Here is a 22,933-nt window from a genome sequence, read left to right as displayed (position 1 = left end):
ATGAAGGAGCAGCAGGAGGAGAAAGTGGCTGATGAGGGGCCCAGTAACAGGTAGGCACTGGACTCTGTCAAACACTAGTCCAATTAGCCAGTCCATGGAGGTATGTTCTCATTCTTGATGCCATTTCTCAACCTCCAGGAACGAGTCCAGAATTTTCTCCACTTGCTGCAGAGTGCTCTTAAACTGCTCCTGATTTTTCTGCTGCACACCTGCAAGCAGGTGCCCATGGCCCTTCTACACCTTCCTCTGCCCTCTTGCTGGGGTGGTTTCAGTTTCAGAAGCTAAACTGTCTGCAAAATCAATGAGCATGAAAACATTACAGTTTGGCCTTGAGAAAAAACTTGACTCCACCTCCAATATCATAACTGCTGTAGAAGGCCAAAATGTTGATACTTTTAAACACTCAAGAAATGTAACTCTCTCTTCACGGAGTGCCCTGGTTCTCAGAAAGCTGCTACAGCCCATAAGAAAAGACCAGCTGCATATAATGGTGATACAAAAATTAGTAGTAGTTTTAATCATTTAAAAAGTTCATCCTGTCTCAAGAAGTTGGAGGATAGTGTGGAGATTCCTTCCAAGGACTATGTACCCAGTTTCAATTTTCTTCTTGAAGACTGGACACCCGCTGGAGGATGGTATTTCAAGTACCTCAGTGGAAAAAGGAAGTGGCTTTTCAGTCTTCATTCTGTGCCAGGGAAATGTTTCTGAAAATGGGAACCCCACTACATATCACTGAATGGAGGGATCTGGTGATCTATGAAGGAGGTCCAAACAGTTTTTCACACCCCAGGAATCTCAAAGACCAGCTGGAGCTCATGCTGCATGAAAAAATTGCTGGAATATGTTTCCAGGATTGGGAGAAGAATGGAATGTACATCAACAAAATTCTGAGCTAGGATGGAGAGATTTAATGCAAAAGGAGATAGGCATCATGAACCCAGTCCCTGGCTGCCTCTGAAAAACCTGCCTTTGTGCCTGTCTATTGGCTGTGAAATGGACAGGAAAGTGGAGACATATGGTAAGTTATATATCTTTCCTGGAATGAATGCACATTGTTTCAGATAATTTCTTCAGATAACTTTAATGGAATGCTGCATTGTTCTCTTTTCTCACACAAAAACTGAGCTGCTACCCACCCACTTGTCCTGATTCACTCACCCTTCGCAGCCTTCTTCTCTGCCAGGAGAGAAAGATTAAAGCAGGGCAAGTCATCCCAACCTCTTTAACTCTCCTGGAACCCAGGAGAACATTGCAAACATTTTCTTCTAACAAAATCTAAGGAATGCTGCACTGTTTTCTCTTTCCCTTTTAGACCAAAGCTGCCCTCTCCCCCACCGTGCTTTGCATGGCCCCTGCAGCCTGCCTCTCAGCTGAGAGAGAAAGTGTGAAGCTGTTACAAATGTTCCAACTTCAATAACTTCCCTGGGACACAGCAAAGCAGTACAGACATTTTCCTCAGACAACTTTAAAGGTGTGGTGAGCTGTGTTCTCTTCCCCGCACCGGGATGAAACCCATCCCCAGAAAGAAGCTCTGAGATGCTTGCTGCCCCAGAATGCTCACTGTCTTATAGGCAACTGAGGAAAGGACAGATACAAGACTACACTGATATTTTGAAACACCACTTAGGACCTAGTGTAGACTCAATTTAGTACAGTTAAAACAGACTTTTGGTCAGATTTGAGTGGGAGAGTGTTGGTACCTCTAAACCTCATCTGCTCTGGACTTCAAATAGCTAATCCAGTTATAAAGGTATTAAAATGCATCTGCATTAGTAGTGTTTCAAATGGAGTTAGCTGATACTTTTTAAAAAACTTCTTTTTTCATGAATAAGACAAGGTCACTGAGGGGGAACCAATCCCACAAAACCCAGTGAGGTAATCCAAGATAAATCATCAGCTCCCCTCCCCCACAGCAACAGGGCCCAGCTCTGCTCTGGTGGTTGCTGAGGGGACAGGTGGCTCTGATGGCTGCTGCTTTTACCTCTTCTGGAGGCTGTCTGCAAATTTATGTGGAAGTCACTGCATCAGTTACACTTGACTCACATTTCCATCCTTTTCTTTGCAACCATAAAAATTAGGAAAATTCATATTTTCATGAATGCTTAGACTCTGATCCCAGCATACAGTTCTAGGAGCTGTGGTACTGGGCATATGCATATTACATCTGTGCCTTAATCTGGCCTTCCCATGACTCTTTCTATGAGGGGGAGTGAAGCCTGAAAAGCCAAGCAAAGCCCACAGGATAATATTTTGAACATCTATGCATTGTGCTGTGAGATGTGTGACATTTTCATATCTCAGATGGAGAAAATTTGGTTTATGGGTGAAGCCTGGAAGAGTATCACTAATTTTGTTTTTTTAATTTGACCCCTGGTCATAATGATGCTTTAACCCATAAAGATGAAAATCCTTTTGCTCTGAATACTTTGTGAGGGGGCAGCTCACTTCAAACCAGTTATGTGCGAACTTCCTGTGCAGTTGTAGCCGGAACACCACAGAAAATTTTTTCCTCCTTTGTTTTATGTTGACTCTCTACTAACACGACAGACAAACTCTTTCTCATATTTTTATGCCATATGAAGATATCAGCACATCTGTTCCAGGATTCCAACCAAGGATCTCTGACATCCACACAGGTATCATCACCAAATGTCTTGGTAGCTTTTGTTATTAGACTAGATAATTGAAGGAGGTTGTTTTTTAACTCTGTCTTCTTTTTTCTCTTATAAATTTAATACAAGTGGTTATAAAAATTACTATTGCATTAATCAACATTAACATTAGCATTAGTATGGGCTGTCCCTGCAGCATGTGAATTTGCATTTGTGCTCCTTTTGCCTTCTGTAATGTATTTGGTTGTTTTACCATTAAACACCAAGGGTAAACATTTTCAAAAATGGCTAATAATGTAGGCATTTTTGAAAACTGTACATCGAAGCTATAAGATCTTTTCCAAGCCAGGAATCAGATCTTGAGTTTAGAAAAGCTTTGTTTACAAACATTCAAAAAATCCTATTTGAAAAAATTAATTGAAGCTGGTTGAGAAATTATTCTAGTCCTACTGATTGAAAAATGGGTGAGAATCCAAAACTAAAGTGCGATGACTCATGTCAGTGTATTAAATCAGGAGTTGGTATGCTTTGGGTTGCTATAGATAAGTTTATACTGAACTAGATGATGTTCTGAACCCTACAAAAGTCAGAGAAAAAGTACAAAAGGACCTGGAGAGGTTAGAAAGAAGGATAGGAAAAGGGGAAGGTACTCTTTTTATGTAACATAATCACACTCATGTTGCTTCTCTTAGCAGTTTCTTGAGAACTCTGGTGGTCTCTGGCACAGGAGTTTTTGGTATAGGGTGCTCACCTTAAATTGCTCTTATTATTTTGGTGGAGCCTGGGTTTGTTGACCTTCAGGGCATGGTTCAAGACTCATCTTTTCATTCTTGCATTTTCTGAGGATGGAATATGACACATTGCTTGTCCAAAGCTGGAACTGGGATGATGATTTTGAGTTTTGCTCTCTGTCATAGAACTGAGAGTGTTAGAAATTATGTAGTGAGGGTCTGGCTATGGACGATACCAACAATAGATAGCATATTTTAATTTTGTTGGTAATAGGTTTGTACAGATACAATTGATTGGAACTTACTAAGCAATTCTATTCCAGCAGGCGATGCACAAGTAGAAATAGACTAGTTCCATCTGTCTGAGCTATATTGGCTCTAAGGGGCTAAAAAGATTTTTTTTTTTTAAATCTAACTTATTTTTGACACTAAGCCAAGTCAGCAGCTATGATCTGAATATGCACAGATCACATACTCACTGGGGAAGAGGGTATCAATTTTACATAGTTACTTTTTCAGAGTAGCTCCTCACTTTAAGTTTTTCTGGAGTCTGTGCTCCCATATGTCACACATGTAGCTCTAGAAGAGTGCTCTGTGCTGGACACTCTCCATGCTGCTGTGTGGAGTCCCAAACCACTGGAGCCAGGAGTTCTGAAGCTTCCTTGGCTATCAATAAAGTGCAGAAGTGTTTCCTCTGCTGGCTTCTCTGGCACATCTCGTGAGTGTAGGCTGTCTGTTATCATCTTATGCAAATGGGGCCACATGGCCCAACTAACATAGGCCCCTAGGACCAGTGCTGACCCCTGCCACCCAGACTCTCCTGTAGCTTAAATACACCCTCTTGCAGAACTCCAGCCTTGTGAGCAATCTAGATTTACTGTTTTAACTCATCAGTGACAAAGGCAACAGACACATCGGCTTCATAATAGCTTTTAAACACCATTTCTCTTTACTTAGATAGCAAGAGACATACACAGATCTAGGCAAAATAATCATTTTGTCTACACATCTCCCTGCCTCAGGTTCCTCACCACTTGGGATAGCAATTGGGCTTGGGCAGAGCCCTTTGGGGTGTCCAGGATCTTTGTCTCCTGCACACAGTTTCTCTCTGGAATCACAGATTCTTGCTCCCTCTCTCTCTCTGTTCCAGGACACTGGACAGCTCTCTTTGTTTGACTTTGGCTGGTGCTGCAGATAAACAGGACACCTTGCTACAATAGCAGGCCTCTCTCTTGCTCTCTCCTGTCCAAAGCTTACTGTTCCTTCCCTGCTGTGTGAGTCTCTCAAGTTTATATGTCTCACATCCAACACCTGATTCCTTTGTTCTGCTGCTGGAGATACCCCAGACTCCAGTCCCAACCTCCTGCAAATTGGCTTTTCCCAGTCTTCAGCTATCCTATTTTTCTGTCAGGACCAGATCTGTTCACTGCTTAATAGCCCTTAATAACTGTCTCTTTCAAAGAAGACATGTAGGCTCCATTTCCCTGTGTTGCCACCCATGGCAATTTCGGTCCAATGTGGAGATAAAAGAGAAAAAAGTGGGCAACTAGCACCACATTCTAAACAGTGTTTGCTGCTTGATAAACATACATACAGAGACCTCAAAATCTCAGATTAAAGATGTACATTGACAGATTCCCAGACTGTCACACCACACTTTTCAAGTGGGATTTTAAAAGACACTTAAGAAAATTCACTTTGAATTTCAGTGGAAACTGGATGCTTAACTCCATGAGGTCCCTTTGAAAATTTTGCCCTTCAAATATATCTTTTAAATATTAAGTCAAAACCTGACTTTCTAATGTTTGTTTTTATAAACCTTCAGTGTTAACAAGTTGATTTTTTGTCTTTTGTTTTGTTTTTAATTTCACTGTTTAAATTACTAACATGTATTGACAGCTCCAGTTTGGGAAATTTTATCCTCTGGAAATATAAATAGAGGTCAGACATTAGAACCCAATTCCCAAAGTTTTGAAAACTGAGCCCCCTTTTAACTAAATTTCCACACTGTATTAGAAAATGTGATAAGAAATTGACACTGGACTCATTGCTCTAGTATATGATTTCTTTTCATCACAAGAACCTTGATTGGATTTTCTAAAAGACAGCTCATTTGTGGCATAAAATAGGTACTGGTGCTTTTTGTTTGCTCTGATGGGAGTTTCATAGATATGTCATGTCAGTTATTCATCATATCCCATTACCCATCTCAATACACTTGAGTCTAAACTCTCTGTTCTATAACCCACTAGAAATGAGTGAGCAGGATGTGACCTACTCAGAGTTGAAATTTCACAGTCCTAATGAACAGCAAAGCAGACAGATTGCTGAGAAGGCCAAGAATAAAGGTACCATGCCTTAAAAGCTTCTAGTTCTATATATACTGGTGTTTCACTGTAAAGACTCAAACCTCTTCCTCCAGTAACGAACTTTCTTCAAATGTGTTTGCTAGAGGGCTTTCCCTTCACACCCTGCCCCGGTTCTTGTCCTGCAGACAGCAAGCAGCAAAAGACCAGTAGTCCAAAGCACCGACAATGCAACATTTATTGGGGTTAGTTTCCAAACAATCATATTCCGAAGCCCTTCACACCAGTCAGGCTCATCTCTATACACCGATAGAGTCTGTTCCCCAGTGTCCCCTTTCCCAGGTCTGACTCCACAGAGTGTTTACCCTATGTGCCTCTTCCCAACTTTGATGCCGCAGAGCATTTACCCCAGGTCCCCCTACCCAGCTCTGAAGCCACAGAGCCTTGCCTGTGTCCCTGTTCCCATTTTCCCTGCCCCTTAGCAAATATGATTCCAATTTCCCTTCCCCCCACTTCCTGTTTGACCCCAGTTTATATAGTAATATTCTCAGCTATCCCTTAACCAATCATTTTACTGTAATTCAACTAACCAGTCTTAACATATTGTAACATAATTTTCTATCCAATTATATCCCACTACCCTAATTACTTACACCTAGCAAAATTAATTATACAGCAAACAGAAACAATTAGAGAACCAGACAGATTAACAATAGAAAAGTGAGGGCCATAAAGATAAAACAATACAGAAATGACGGTTTCACAACCACAACCATTGATAAGTGATTTCTTTCTAGACAGGATGCTATCAAACTATGTTTTCTTTAACCCTCTTAAGATCTGTTTCTTTATCTGATGGTGATGGGCACTATCAGGACAGGATCATCTTTCTAACAGCCCAATAGCACCTTATTTTAATCGACTGGTTTGGAATGTGAGGATATGACTGTTTGCTTCCCAGCTTATGGCTGCCCCTGCTGTTTAGCCAAAGACCTTAGCCTAAGAACAAGGCCTCAGACTATCCTAGTGAGAGAAGGCCCATACACAGGTGGACTGTGATTTTGATTCTTTGTTTTATACCTCTATAACTAGCTAAGTGATAAAAAAAAACACATAAATTCTTAAAGCAGGGATTCTCAAACTGGGGATCGGGACCCCTCAGGGGGTCACAAGGTTATTACATGATGGGTCACAAGCTGTCTGCCTCCACCCCAAATACCGCTTTGCATCCAGCATTTAAATATATAAAAAAGCGTTTTTAGTTTATAAAGGAGGGTCACACTCAGAGGCTTGCTATGTTAATGGGGTCACCAGTACAAAAGTTTGAGAATTACTGTCTTAAAGTATAGGCCTTTACAGGCAGGCCTGAATATCCATATTCTACAAGTGTTTGCTAATGTTCTGTTACTGGTAGCTGATAACAAATCTGGGCCCAAATTGTCTGTAGCAGGCAGAGAGATCTTAACTGTTCTTGATCAAAAGTGTTTAATCAAAGTTTTTCAACAAAAATGACTTTTTGACCAAATAATTTTGATGTTTTGGTTGAAATTTTTCATTTTTTAATTAAAGTGTTGAAAAGAAAAATATTGTTTCACTTCAAAAATGTTGTTTAAGTTAAAGGTTTGGGGTTTCTTGTTTTGTTTTGGTTATTAAACTTCCTTTCTCTCTCCTTTTTTCCAAAGGAAAAAGAGGGGGAGATAAAAGGTGACAGAAAATGGGGCAACCCTCCCCCCTGAAGCAAAATTCTTACACTTTTTTTTAAATTTGGAAACTAACTGAAATTTATTAAATTTTTTTTCGATTTTGTTATGAAAACAATAAAAATGAGAAATTTTCAACAAAATGAAAAATGTTCATGAACTTCTATCTTTCAGTCAGTGCTAGTCACAAATCTGCCACCAAAAAGTGTCTATTTGCTACAGTCACTTTCATTAGCTATACAGGTAATGAATGGAAACTATTACTGTTTTGTTTTTTGTTTTTTTTCATATACCGCCTTCAAGTTGCAGAGCATAAGTCAACCACTGACTACCTGAGGTTAGGAAGAAACCTTTTCCACAGGGATGTTTTTTCGTATTGACCTTTATATGGGATTTACACCTTTCTCTGAAATATTAGGTACTAGCCACTGTTGGAGACAGGATGCTGGACTAGAAGGACAATTGTTCTAATCCAGTATGGCATTCCCTGTGTTCTTATTTTAGTCCTGGTTGGTTGGATTCTGTCCATGTGTCACATATACTGCCTAAAGAAATTTCAATCTGACACCAGATTCTGAGGATAGGGAGCTCACTTTATTTGATTTTCTCCCTTCTCCTTTCTATTAGATTCTTCCTCCCTGCCTCCATACCTGCAGCTCATTTTAGTTATTCTTGGAATCTTCTGCCTGGTTTTGTTGGTAACAATAAGTGTCCTGGGTCCAAGGGTAAGTACTTGCAGAGAAGACACTAAGTAGGCCAGATCCTCAGCTGGTGTAAATTGGCATACATCCATTGTTTTAACACAGTTACCTGTATATTCTCAGATAATGCATTCTGTACTCAAAGAGTAAGTGCTGTAAGTTTAGACGGATACACTGTATTGTTCATTCAAAAACAGTTTTTTACCAAAGTATGGAATCCTCAGTAATCAGTTATGCCTTGGTACCTCTCTTCTTAATTTATACCCATTTGATTCATAGACTGATAGATTGTAAGGTCAGAAGGAACAATCGAATTCATCTAGTCTGATTTCCTACACACTGCAGGCCACAGAAACTCACCCACTCCTGAAGTAAACCCCTAACCTCTGTCTGCGTTACTGAAGTCCTCAAATCATGGTTTAAAGACTTTAAGTTACAGAGAACCCACCATTTACACTAGTTTAAACCTGCAGGTGACCCATGCCCCAGGCTGCAGAGGAAGGCAAAAAACCAGCAGAGTCTCAGCCAATCTGACCCAGGGGAAAACTCTTTCCTGTCTCCAAATATGACAATCAGTCAAACCCTGAGCATGTGATCAAGACCCACCATGAAGATACCTGAGAAAGAATGCTCTACAGTAAATCAGAGCCCTCTCCATATACTGTCCCATCTACAGGCATTGGGGATTTTTGCTACTGGCAGTCGCTGATGGGACACATGCTATCATAGGCAACCTCATCATACCATCTTCTGCATTAGCTTAACTTAAATAACTCCTCTCCATCACTGGTATTTAGCCCTCTGATGTATTTATAGAGAGCAATCATGTCTCCTCTCAGCTTTATTTTAGTTAGGCTAAACAAGCCAAGCTCTTTGAGTCTCCTTTCATAAGACAGGTTTTCAATTCCTTGGATCATCTCAGTAGCCCTTCTCCACACCGGTTCTAGTTTGAATTCATTTTTCATAAACACGGGAGTCCAGAATTGCACATAGTATTCCAGATGAAGTCTCAACAGTGCCTTGTATAATGGTATTAACACTTCCCTGTCTCTACTGGAAATACCTCGTCTGATTTATCCTAGCACTGCATTAGCTTTTCTCATGGCTGCATCACACTGATGGCTCATAATAATCCTGTGACCAATCAATATAGCCATCCTCCTCTGTTGCTTCCAACTGATACGTTCCCAGTTTGTTGTTAGTCCCTAAATGCATGACCTTGCCCTTCGTACTATTAAAATTTCATCCCATTTCTATTACTACAATTTACAAGGTCATCCAAATCTTCTTGTATTATATTCCAGTCCTCCTCTGTATTGGCAATACCTCCCAGCTTTGTGTCCTCTGTAAATTTTATTAGCAAACTCTCACTTTTGGTGAGAAAGTTATTAATATAAATGTTAAATAAGATTGGTCTCAAGACTGATCCCTGAGGAACTCCACTAGTAACCTCATTCCAGCCTGACAGTTCACCTTTCAATACGACCTGTTGTAGTCTCTCCTTTAACCAGTTCCTTATCCACCTTTCAGTTTTCATATTAATCACCATCTTCTCCAATTTAACTAATATTTTCACATGTGGAACTCTATCAAATGCAATGATTCATTTCTATGGGAAGAACAAACTAATCAAAGCAGATGTAATCAAATAATTTTATGAGACACTTTGGTGGAGATTAAGTTAGAGATACACACTAAAGGAAATGTTGTTAAACTATAACTACTTTTGAAATTTGCATGAAGTATTAATGCACAAAAGAATTTAACATGATGACATTGGAACAAGATAAACTCATCAATAAGGCCATATCTACACTAGAAATGGTTTGCCAGTATATATATAACAGCAAACTGTGCTAGAGTATATGAAGGTTATACTGGCAAAAAGGTGATTTTGATGGTATAGTTTATAATAGGTCCCTGAGCAAAATAAGTTGTACTGGCAAAAACACTTTTTTTACCAGTATAAGCTGTGTTTACACTAGCATTTAGTCAGTAAAATAATATTGCAAAAATCCCCCCAAGCTGACATTGCTAAACTGCCAAAAGTTTCTAATGTAGACCTGGCCTATGGAGAGAGAGAAAGAGATTCACAAATTCAAGAGACAAATAGGCTGTACTACAGAAAGACCTTCAAGCTCACCCCTTTCCACAGCACTAACTGGCAATGTGCTACTTTGTTTATCTTCACCATCAACACTATAATTTCACAGAAAATTTGAAAACCATACCCTATGGTGTCAAGTATCAGAGGGGTAGCCATGTTAGTCTGGATCTGTAAAAGCAGCAAAGAATCCTGTGGCACCTTGTAGACTAACAGACGTTTTGGAGCATGAGCTTTCGTGGGTGAATACCCACTTCGTCAGATGCATGTAGTGGAAATTTCCAGGGGCAGGTATATATATGCAAGCAAGCTAGAGATAACAAGGTTAGTTCAGTCAGGGAGGATGAGGCCCTGTTCTAGCAGTTGAGGTGTGAAAACCAAGGAAGGAGAAACTGGATTTGTAGTTGGCAAGCCATTCACAGTCTTTATTTAATCCTGAGCTGGTGGTGTCAAATTTGCAGATGAACTGAAGCTCAGCAGTTTCTCTTTGAAGTCTGGTCCTGAAGTTTTTTTGCTGCAGGATGGCCACCTTAAGGTCTACTATTGTGTGGCCAGGGAGGTTGAAATGTTCTCCTACAGGTTTTTGTATATTGCCATTCCTAATATCTGATTTGTGTCCATTTATCCTTTTCTGTAGAGACTGTCCAGTTTGGCTGATGTACATAGCAGAGGGGCATTGCTGGCATATGATGGCGTATATTACATTGGTGGACATGCAGGTGAATGAACCGGTGATGGTGTGGCTGATCTGGTTAGGTCCTATGATGGTGTCGCTGGTGTAGATATGTGAGCAGAGCTGGCATCGAGGTTTGTTGCATGGATTGGTTCCTGAGCTAGAGTTACTATGGTGCGGTGTGCAGTTACTGGTGAGAATGTTTCAGGTTGGCAGGTTGTCTGTGGGCGAGGACTGGCCTGCCACCCAAAGCCTGTGAAAGTGTGGGGTCATTGTCCAGGATGGGTTGTAGATTCCTGACGATGCATTGGAGGGGTTTTAGCTGGGGACTATATGTGATGGCCAGTGGAGTCCTGTTGGTTTCTTTCTTGGGTTTGTCTTGCAGTCGAAGGCTTCTGGGTACACGTCTGGCTCTGTTGATCTGTTTCCTTATTTCCTCATGCGGGTATTGTAGTTTTGAGAATGCTTGGTGGAGATTTTGTAGGTGTTGATCTCTGTCTGAGGGGTTAGAGCAGATGTGGTTGTACCTCAGTGCTTGGCTGTAGACAATGGATCATGTGATGTGCCCGGGATGGAAGCTGGAGGCATGAAGGTAGGCATAGCGGTCCGTAGGTTTTCGGTATAGGGTGGTGTTAATGTGACCATCACTTATTTGGACCGTGGTGTTTAGGAAGTAGACCTCCCATGTAGATTGGTTCAGGCTGAGGTTGACGGTGAGTTGGAAGCTGTTGAAATCGTGGTGGAATTTTTCCAGAGTCTCCTTCCCATGGGTCCGGATGATGAAGATGTCATCAATGTAGCGTAGGTAGAGAAGGGGCATGAGTGGACGAGAGCTGAGGAAGCGTTATTCCAGGTCGGCCATAAAAATCTTGGCATATTGTGGGGCCATGCGGGTGCCCATAGCGGTGCCACTGATCTGGAGATATATATTGTCGTCAAATTTGAAATAGTTGTGTGTGAGGATAAAGGCACAGAGCTCAGCAGCCAGTTGTGCTGTGGAATCATCAGGGATACTGTTCCTGACAGCTTGTATTCCGTCTGTGTGTGGGATGTTTGTGTAGAGAGCCTCTACATCCATGGTGGCTAGGATGGTGTTTTCTGGAAGGTCACCAATGCATTGTAGTTTCCTCAGGAAATCAGTGGTGTCACGGAGATAGCTGGGAGTGCTGGTGGCATAGCATCTGAGGAAAGAGTCCACATATCCAGACAGTCCTTCAGTGAGAGTGCCAATGCCTGAGATGATGGGGAGTCCAGGATTTCAGGGTTTGTGGATCTTGGGTAGTAGATAGAATAACCCTGGTCGGGGCTCTAAGGGTATGTTGATTTTGTTCCAGTGTTAGTGTAGGGAGTGTCCTGAGTAGATGGTGCAGTTTCTTAGTGTATTCCTCAGTGGGATCTGAGGGAAGTGGCCTGTAGAATTTGGTATTGGAGAGCTGTCTGGCAGCCTCCTTTTGGTAGTCAGACCTGTTCATGATGACAACAGCACCTCCTTTATCAGCCTCTTTGATGATAATGTCAGGGTGGTTTCTGAGGCTGTGGACGGCATTGCATTCTGCACGACTTAGGTTATGAGGCAAGCGATGTTGTTTTTCCACAATTTCTGCCTGTGCATGTCGGCAGAAGCATTCAATGTATAGGTCCAGACTGTCATTTCGACCCTCAGGAGGAGTCCATGTGGAGTTCTTCTTCTTGTGCTGTTGGTGAGAGGGTACCTGTGTATCAATGCGCTGTTCGGTGTTGTCCTGAAAGTATTCTTTGAGTTGGAGACGGCGAAAGTAGGCTTCCAGATCGCCGCAGGACTGTATCATGTTGGTGGGGTGGCACTGCAGAAAGAGTCCCTGAGATAGGACAGACTTTTCTTCTGGGCTGAGTGTGTAGTTGGATAGATTGACGATATTGCTGGGTGGGTTAGGGGTACAACGGTTGTGGCCCCATGCCAATATTTTATATGCCAATATTTTTATGGCCGACCTGGAACAACGCTTCCTCAGCTCTCGTCCACTCACACTCCTTCTCTACCTACACTACATGCATCTGACGAAGTGGGTATTCACCCACGAAAGCTCATGCTCTAAAACGTCTGTTAGTCTATAAGGTGCCACAGGATTCTTTGCTGCTTTTACATACCCTGTGGATGACTCAAATGTAGAAGAAACCACATATTCAGATATAATAACAAGCTTGCATTTTCATCTATCTCCTATGACTAGACCAGATCATTTCCCACCTCCTATTCTACTCATATGGGTTCCCTAATCCTTGACGTCATAATTTGCCCACTCTGACTAAAATGAGGTTGTAGTTTCCCTTCAGCAGATTGTTGTGGTTTACCTCTTGTAGAAGTGCTTATTTATGAGGAGGACAATGTTGTGCAAATAGTTTCCCGTGTCACTATTGTGCCCTCTCATCTGAATGGCCCCTAATGATTTTTTTTTATATGATGCTATTTAGTTTTGCAGAATCCCAGCTTTCATTTGCAAAAAGTCAATCTATTATTATAGTTGCAAAGAAAACCTCAAAAATGAATGTCAGAGATGCCTAAGTGATTCCAGGAACAATAGCCCCAAAAGGGAGGAGCTGCCCCATTCCTCTCAGTGAGGTTGTCATAAACAGATAGTTAAGGGTTAATGTCTCTTTCACCTGTAAAGGGTTAACAAACAGGTAACCAAAAACACCTGACCAGAGGACCAATCAGGAAACAAGATACTTTCAAATCTCGGTGGAGGGAAGCCTTTGTTTTGTGTTTTTGGGTTTTGCTTTGTTCTCTCTGGGTCCTGAAAGGGACTAGACGTGCAACCAGGTTTCTTGCCAATCTCCCTGCTACAATCTCTTATATATTCAGAATAGTGAGTATTAAGTAGGAAAGGTGGTTATAGTCTTTTGATTGTTTTCTGTATTTGCAAATGTATAGTTTGCTGGAAGTATTTTAAATTGTATTTTGTTGGAGGGGGGCTTCTCTCTAGTGTCTATAAGCTGAAAGACCCTGTAACTGTTACCATCTAAATTACAGAGACAACTTTTACTTTTTTTCTTTCTTTTTATTAAAAGTTTTGCTTTTTAAGATCTGTTTGATTTTTTCCCCTTGTTGAGACTCAAGGGAATTGAGTCTGTACTTACCAAGGAATTGGTGAGGGACACGGAGAGAGAAGGGAGGGGGGAAGGGTGGAATCCCTTTGTTTTAGATTCACGGAGGTTGAATCTGTCTCTCTCTCCAGGATAGCCCAGGGAGGGAACACCTGGGAAGGAGAGAGAAGAGGGGAAAAGACCTGATTTCTCTGTGTTGTGATTCAAGGAGTTTGAATCACGGTGATCTCCTAGTGTACCCAGGGCAGGAAAGATCTGGGAGGAAGAAAGGAGAACGGGGGGGAAATGGTTTATTCCCCTTTGTTATAAGGCTCAAGGAATTTGGGTATTGGGGTCCCCAAGGAAGGTTTTTTGGGGGACCAGAGTGCCCCAAAACACTATATATTTTTGGGTGGTGGCAGTATGTCAGATCTAAGCTGGTAATTAAGCTTAGATGAATTCATGCTGGTACCCCATTTTTTGGACTCTAAGGTTCAGACTGGGGATAGAATACCATGACAGAGGTGTTAACTCAGATACCCACTGATGATGATTTAAATGTTAACTTTAGCTATTTAATTCTTCATGTAAGAAAGGAGAGGGAGGATCACAAATCAGCGTAATCTGCCTTGACAAACAGCTAATTTTGGTGCTCAACATGGCTGGCATTTTGGAGATAATACTTTTTAAATTCCCTCTTGGACAAAAAGGAGCCATGCTAAAGAAGCCTAGAAGAGCCCATGGGCATATTCAGGCCTCACTGAGGAGGAGCCCAGTGGAGCTCAAAGTATGATCATATTTTGAAAACGATCTGTATAAGTGGTTCCTCATTTTGATAACTAACATGGAACAAAACTTATTCTGTGTGTTGAGCTTAGGATAGTAGCACTACCCTTTCCCGCAATTTAACAGAGATTAAAAATCCGTGTTGGTTATATAATGATTTTGCACATGGTTTTTTAGTCAGGTTACAAAATCAGTCTTTTTCTTTTACTATCTTAGTGGACCTGTAGAGCAAAAGACAATTGATTTAATAAAGGTTACTGCAGTTTCAGTTTTATGTGGTACAGCTTTGTTACTTTATTATTAATTTAAGTTCTTCAGAATGAAAACCCCAACAAACAGCATGAATTATTCGAAAACCTGAGCACCTTGCATCCTCCACAGCCAATTCCTGTGTTTAAACTAAAGCAGTTTCTACCTCCTCTCTTCTCCAACAGACCCCTGTTCCCCATTCCCCATAATTTCCCACTCACACTAAAAAGGCTGCTGTGGGTTCCCTGCTGCAGAAGCACTTTGTTGTGAGGAGCACAATGCTGTGTTATGCCTTGCAGTGTTGCTTTATGTTCATGTGCTTGTTTGTCTGTTTCTTGCTGCCTTTCCCAGATATAAAAGCAGCAAAGAATCCTGTGGCACCTTATAGACTAACAGACGTTTTAGAGCATGAGCTTTCATGGGTGAATACCCACTTCGTCAGATGCATGTAGTGGAAATTTCCAGGGGCAGGTCCACTACATGCATCTGACGAAGTGGGTATTCACCCACAAAAGCTCATGCTCCAAAACGTCTGTTAGTCTATAAGGTGCCACAGGATTCTTTGCTGCTTTTACAGATCCAGACTAACACGGCTACCCCTCTGATACTTTCCCAGATGTATTTCATTTTCTTCATCTCCTCTGTTCATGACCCACAAACCCCTGTACAAAAAATCATGTTCAGGATCTGTGCAAAGTAGAGGACCAGGAGACAGAAGATGATGGAGAGTAAAGATTATTGTCCTTGTCTAGACTGGATTTTTGGTTATGTGGTGTCATTGATTGTCAATCAACATATTTTAGCGGACACATCCAAAAACTGTAGTCTAGACAAGATCATAGAGAGCTTTACTTGGGTCAGTAAGCAGCCAATGATCAGTATCAGATTTTAAACACCAAGTCACTAGTATCTGACTTCACTAAACTCCACAACAACCCATTGGAATCTTAGCATGTCACTGAAGCTGTTCCAGGTCCATGAGGCAGTACTGGATGTGTCTTTTGCTCCAGGTGAACCAGCAACAGAAAAATGGCTATTTATTCATGATCATTTGATCTCATCTTCTTCTATGCTTTCATTAAGCATAATTGTGTTCATCTGCCTGTTTCATCCACATTCCACTTGGCAGAGTCCTCAAATTCAGTTTACTTTGCCCTCTTTTCCCATAGAATTTCCTCCCCTAGAAATGAAGCACATTGTTAAGATGGGACATTTTCATGTTATCAGTGGTTGGATTCCTTGCCATATAACCCTAATTTTCCACCTTCATCGAATCCTGTTCCTACGACTCTTGTCACCTATTTGTGGTCTTTGACTTCATGCTGAAATCTTCCCCACTCTCACTATTCCTCTTTCCTGGTGTAGAAACTTGAGGACTTCTTCAAAGAGAAGATCAACTCCTCCCCATTTTCTGTCCTCTTCTCCCTCCACTGTACCCTGAAAACTCTCTTTTCTTCTGCAAAAGAAAGCAACCTTTCCTTATCCCTGTGTGGCTGTCATTGGCTCTCAGCTAAACAGACCCGACATTTCGGTAACACTTCTTTCATCAATTAATTCCTTCCTCCTTTGTCTAGTGTTATTGTTAAATGTTTTCACCTTTCATCTTTTCTTCTGAACCTTTTCCTTAATGGATTTCAAAGTTGCACTCAAATTTATTCTTTAGATCTTTTTCCTTCCTTCCTTTCTTCCTTTGCAACTGTCTATAAAATATATAATGCATTCAGTAGGTGAGTCCTTATTTGTACATGTTTTTCCAGTGTTACAAAGTGTTACAAGGGAGTGGGAGGATCTTGAAAATTACCTTAAAATGCCATATAATTTATGAACAGCTCCTTCCTTCCTTCCAGTGATTTCTCCATCTTTTGATAAGGCATCAGATTTTTCAGGTTCTCTCATCCAGTGCTACGTGGCTTGATTGGATTTCATGGTAGCAATGATGTGTGCTGTACCTCTGAGTTTTAGCAAGATTTTAAATGGATTTTATCTCTATTTAGGGTTTTCTTTGGAGCACATCCATGTCAACTCCTGTTACTTCATTCTACCTAAATCTCTACCTGTTTTCCTTGCTACTTAGCTTGGATATTGGCAGCACCAGTGTATCTAGTTTTGATTTCATTGGAGTGATGATGACACAAAACCAGAGTAACAGAGTGGTAAATCAGCCATTAAGAATTGACAGTCTTTCAGTCTCTTAAAATATTCACTGCCTCCATACTAGAGATTAGAAATCAAACTAAATTGCCAATTGTTATTAATATGTTCCATTTAAAAACCACCCAGTGCTTTTTTAATATCCAAGTAGCATTTACTATTTTGCTACCAAAAAAATCTGAAAAATTATACATTTCTCTAAGCAGACCTATAGAACAAAAGGCAACTTGTGAAAACTTACAAAATTTACAAGTGGTATAGTATGTGTGAATTTATTCTGAATTTCAGTTCTGCAGAACAAATCCCTCAACAAGCAATGTGAAATTGTGGACAATATCACCCAACTGCAGAAAACACTGGAAATCTGCCACCAGCAAAGAGATGATCTCCAAGCAAAGAGCACAAACCTCACAAATATTATGAACATGAAAGGTAGCAACTCAGGTTCACTATTTTGTTATAGCCTATAAAATAACATTTGTGTTTCATTAGACTCCTATTCACCTGTGCACACACTGCCCAAGGGCCTGATCTAATGGTTGTTAACACTGAAAGCCACAAATAATTCTATGCAAAAATGTTGGGCATCCAGCATGAGTTATACTCTATGATCCCTGGGACTCTAACTTCAGGGGTTTGTAACATGGGCATATCTGTTTCCAATTTGTCACCAAAGTCCTTCCTGTCCCTTTGGGAGTGACAGGATGTGTCCAACAAATGGCAAACTGAGGTGGTATAGCTCAGTGGTTTGTGCATTAGCTTCCTAAATCTTGGGTGGTGAGTTCAATCCTTGAGTGAGCCAATTAGAGATCTGGGGCAAAAATCTATCTAGAGCTAGGCCCTGATTTGAGCAGGTACTAGATGGCCTCCTGAGGTCCCTTCTATCTATGATTCATGTCACCTATTTCACATGTGATGTTTCCTTCGCGGGTGTTCTTATTCATAGGGCCCACAAATAATTGCAATTTTTGTGACCATCAATAATAGCAATTCACTGACAAGACTGAGTCAGCATTTAAGTGGATCAACATTGTCAGTACACTAGTGAGACGTAGCATACACTGATCAAGCTCTTCCATTTTAGGCCTATGCTTGCAGATGCACATGCCAAGGACAGTGCTAAAAGGTGACAAATGAAAGAAATCCTGGTGTCTTTCTTAAAATAAATAAATAAATAAATAAATAAATAAAAATAAGTTGCAGGCTTAGGTCCAGTTTTTCCTTTTCATTTTTTAATGGAAAAATCTTTATCATTCCTGATAATTTGAGGATGTTTCTTAGTTGCACCTGAACATATGTTGGACCTTTGATCAGACAGTGACTCTGCAGTTCAGTCTCTTCTCTGTTACATTGGTTGCATGTAAGTTCTTCTCTGGGGCAGATGGTGCCTGCCCTAGTTCCATTAATGGTGCTAGCCTCCTCTAAGTAAGGAGGGTGAGGCTATGCTACCTCTTGAAGTCTGCATGTTTGTTTTCTAATTGTCCCAAATTCATGGCCAACTACAGATAATGCATCAGCTGAACCTGAGACACACAGACTCAGCAGTAGAATTAATTACTTTTCGTTTCGAATCACAAACATGTGCCACTTGAAGACTCTATTCCAGTATAGAATGGTGGTGCACAAACATGCCAGTGCAGCTAATATGTTATGACCCCTCACATGAAACTGCATCACACAAAAATGTGATGGATTTATAATGTCTTTTTTTTCAAGGAGATAAATGCAGACCTTGCCCAGAGAGTTGGATTCAGCATGGAGAGAAGTGTTACCATTTTTCTAAGGACATGAAAACATGGCACAATAGTAAAGAATACTGCTCTTCTTGGGGATCCCTACTGCTTAAAATAGAGAACAAGAAAGAGCTGGTAGGGAATTTACCCTGTTGTTTTGTTTCCTGTATATTGTAAACTATATCTTCCATATATCCCTGTGATGGGGAGATAGAATATGGTTATAAAATGAATGGGCATGTTGTCAGGATAATATGGCGCACTAAACTGCCTTGTGTTGTATTCCATGCACAATTTCTTAAGAGAGCTTGACCAGACTTTGGGCACCGGAGAAGTGAATGAATAAAAATTCTAAAACTACCTGAAGGGCTTAAAGGAAGGGTGATGATACCAGGTCTCAGGTTTAATGCTCAGTACAGCTACATGAGGGGGGTGGGGGGATCGCAAGAGACTGAAATGCATTTCTACTATCTCAGTAAAGGGCCCAAGATTTCTCTTGGCTAGCGCTCTCTGCTCATTGTGAAGAGAGTGTTTCATCTCCTTCCACAGTAATTCCCTTGGATAATTAATGTGCTTGGCCAATATCTGGCCAGCATACTGTCTGTGAGCATGACTCATTAGCTTTCCTCCCATCCCTTATATCCACACTCAAACTCATATCAGAGTTTGAGCTGATTTGCTTTTGTTTCCACACAGGGTTTCATAAAGTCTCACGTCTCATTTCACTGGATTGGACTATCCTGTACGGCTATTGGTCATGGCTGGGTGTGGCAGGATGGCACAGCCCACCCCACTGACCTGTAACTCTCAGGCACACCTAGAAATTGTTCAGTTATTTTTATATCCTTGTGTATTTGTTACCAAATTTTTACTATGTTGGTGGGAAGGGGAATAAAGATTATTCAGTACCCCCAAGTAGGTCCCACAGTTCTGACCCACCTGGGTTGATGTTTCCTCTAGAAAGAGGCATTGAGTCAGACAGTATGGGGAAAAGGGCTCGTTTAATCCCTCCAAGGGTTTCAGAGTCCAAGCCATCAGGTGCAGCTGAGTCTAGCCAAGCTCAGAAAGATCCTATATGTGGGCTGAGCTCCTTCTTGGAAGTAGAGAGTGGGGTTTGCTGATTGGAAGCCAGGATGAGGGTCTCTGGACACCTTTGATTTGCCGGATGTATGATTTAATTTGATTACAGAGCTGAGTTTTTCTTGTTGTGAGGATATTTTTTTGTTATTTTATTGATAAAAACATGAAGATTCAGACTGAGCTATCTGAATCCATGGTTTCACAGCACAGACTTTTTGAAGCACAAACAGAGTTATCACTTATTGAATTTCCATTGGAGTTGTTCGTTGAGTTTCTAGAAGTGCTGTTAATGAATGGTCCAAACTGAGCAGGGTTTAAAGGGTCAAAGTAATAAAGTCACATTACACATACACAAATACATTACAAAAATGTTATTAGGGTTACAAATTTAAGCACTCAAAAGTCAGAAAATACAAGACTTAAGGTTTCCTGTGCAAACTTAATTCAGCTCCCCTTGTGCATAGCATTATGCAGAGGTAGTCAATTATTTTTTGTTAAGGTCCAAATTTCTTGGTCAAAGTCCAGACTCCAGAGAAACATTTTTGACACTGCAGTGACAATAATGATAATGAGTAAATAAATAGATTTTGCCATCCATTCAAAAGCATCTGGAGGTTTGGTTTTGGCCCATGGTCCTCCTACTGACTACCCCTGTTACATGACCACATACTGTTGTATTTCCATAGGATGGCTGCCTCAGTCAGTGCACAGAATGGATGTGCAATATTTTGCTTTATATCCATAGTACAATCCATGCCCCTAGGCCTTATTGACTGCATTCAGTGCCAGATATGAAGGCAGAATTATGGCGTTCATCACTATAGTATCCAAGTGTTTCACAAACATAGATTAATTTATCTTCACAACACTGCTGTGAGCTAAGGGGGAGGCATGATGCTTGTGTTGCAGATGGGGAGCTGAGGCACAGAGATTAAGGTCGAAGTAGAACTGGTTGAGTAATTTATTGTCAGAAAATCTTTCTGAAGAAAAAAAAGCTGTTTTTATAAATGCCCTAGGTGGGTCAGACTGTTACACATACGTGTCTGAGATAAATTACGTATAAGGCTAAAAGCTCTATCTCAGAGGAAAGACTTTTCAGCCAGCACTAAGAGACTGATTATGACCCCCTAATTTACATTAATGAGCAGTTAACCACATTAGTAATAATCTAATTAATATCTGTAGGATTACTGCTGTAAGTGACTACTCACCTATGTGTGTAAGGGTATCAAAGTCTGTCCCTGAAAAAGAGAAGTAGCCCACAGTGATACAAGCCATATGAGGAGCCCAGGACTGGAATTTGAGGAGGGCCACAGGGCAGGACTGAGTGGCATTGGCGGGTCCGTGTGGGGCGCCCAGGACTGGGAATGGCAGGGGGGCTGCCAGGCAGGATTGGGAGTTGTGTGGAATGAATGAAACTTGTTCAAAACCAGCCTGCAGTCTGTCTAGCCCTAGTCAACTCTTCCCCCAATTTTCATATTTTAATCAATTCTGCTTGTCTAGGGTCCTGAACCATCCCAAAGCTATTTCTTTCTTTGTATATGGCTGGCATCTACCCCCAAGATTTAGGCATTTTATAAGTTTGTTTGTGATTTCACCAAGTCTGATGTGTCTGACAGTAAAATATTTCTCTTAAATGTTTTCCAGTAAAGATACAAGAGCCTGGAGAAAAATGTGCACTTTTCAAAGCTGAGGAAGCCTTCTCCCATAACTGTACAGGCCAATATCGCTGTATTTGTGAAAAGAGGGCTACTCGGCAAAAGACTACTGAATTGGCACAAGGAAGATAACAGTATTCATGGTGATCATAACCGGGGACATTCCAAACGGAAAGAGAATTCACCCCTTGAGTTTGCAGAGTTGCCACCTTGAGCTGGGATACTTCATCTGTTAGAAGCTGATCTACTGTTGTTGTTTTGCTGCATAGCAGGTTAAATAAGTTAACAAATGTATTATGTTATGAAAACTCTTTGTAACACTTCTAGTTACAGTAAAACCCATTTAATAGCCGCTTGTTAAATTGAAAATCTCCTCTAATAAAATAGAAATTCTATGAACCAATTCATTTGGCTCTACATCAGCATAAATGTGCCTATTTAATATGAATTACAATTGAGCATATTTCTTTTTTAATGTCAGTTGAAAAGCTTTTATGTCCTGCACCAAGCAACACTGAATATCAATCACTGACCATATGGGAAACTGCACAATATTTTCTTCTCTCAGTTAATTACACTGTCATTATACATTCCCAGGCTCCTTGTATGCTTTGTGTATGCAACAATTATGTGAAACTGAAGCACTGACAGCAGGAAGTTGCAACAATGATTTCATATTCTAGCAGTGAACAACTGAATTTTCTACATGTCAGTATAGTGACTAGTACCATGGGTCAAACTTCATTGACCTGCTTCAATATAAATGTTAAACTACATATAAAAACAACTTCTTATACTGTGGAACAGTCTCTTTTGAGAAAAGTGATGAAAACCCCAGTCTGAAATATTTATGAATAAGATTGGTCAATGTTAACATAATTACTTATGAAAACTATGTTAAAAGAATGTCACTGTGGTTGCAAAGTCAAGCACCCAGAGGTTAGGAAGTCCCCTATTTATAGGTGCCTTTGATTATGTCATTAAAGACTGCATGGTAATGAAATACAAGGGGGCTGAATTAAGGTTGCACAGGCAATCATAATTTTGCATTTTCTAATTTTGAGTGCTTCAGTCTGTAATGCAAAGATTCTTTTAGCAATTTTTTAAATGTAATTTATTTTTTCAGAATGGAAAAAATAAGTTCTATTACATATAATTACCACATCATGAGCAACACCTGAATCCTGAACTTTCAGCACTGCAGTTCAAATTGCTATCACTTAGGGTACATCTACACTACGGGAGTATTCCGATTTTACATAAACCGGTTTTATAAAACAGATTGTATAAAGTTGAGCGCATGTGGCCACACTAAGCACATTAATTCGGTGGTGTGTGTCCATGGTCGGAGGCTAGTGTTGATTTCCGGAGCGTTGCACTGTGGGT

The 22,933-nt window shown here is 40.7% G+C and overlaps 1 protein-coding gene across 1 annotated transcript; it reads left to right on the top strand.

Moving 5' to 3' along the window:
* Positions 1–21,679, top strand: LOC115644478 (C-type lectin domain family 12 member A-like). The gene is made up of 5 exons (XM_030548864.1): positions 1–50; positions 2,548–2,636; positions 17,365–17,508; positions 18,793–18,882; positions 21,537–21,679. The coding sequence occupies exons 1-5, from the start codon at positions 1–3 to the stop codon at positions 21,677–21,679; spliced, it is 516 nt and encodes a 171-aa protein (XP_030404724.1).
* The last annotated feature ends 1,254 nt before the right edge of the window (positions 21,680–22,933 follow it).

Source organism: Gopherus evgoodei, chromosome 1 (genome assembly GCF_007399415.2).
Source record: "Gopherus evgoodei ecotype Sinaloan lineage chromosome 1, rGopEvg1_v1.p, whole genome shotgun sequence".
NCBI lineage: Eukaryota > Metazoa > Chordata > Testudines > Testudinidae > Gopherus > Gopherus evgoodei.
Note: the sequence above shows the minus strand (reverse complement) of the source record. Positions and strands in the feature narration are given on the sequence as shown.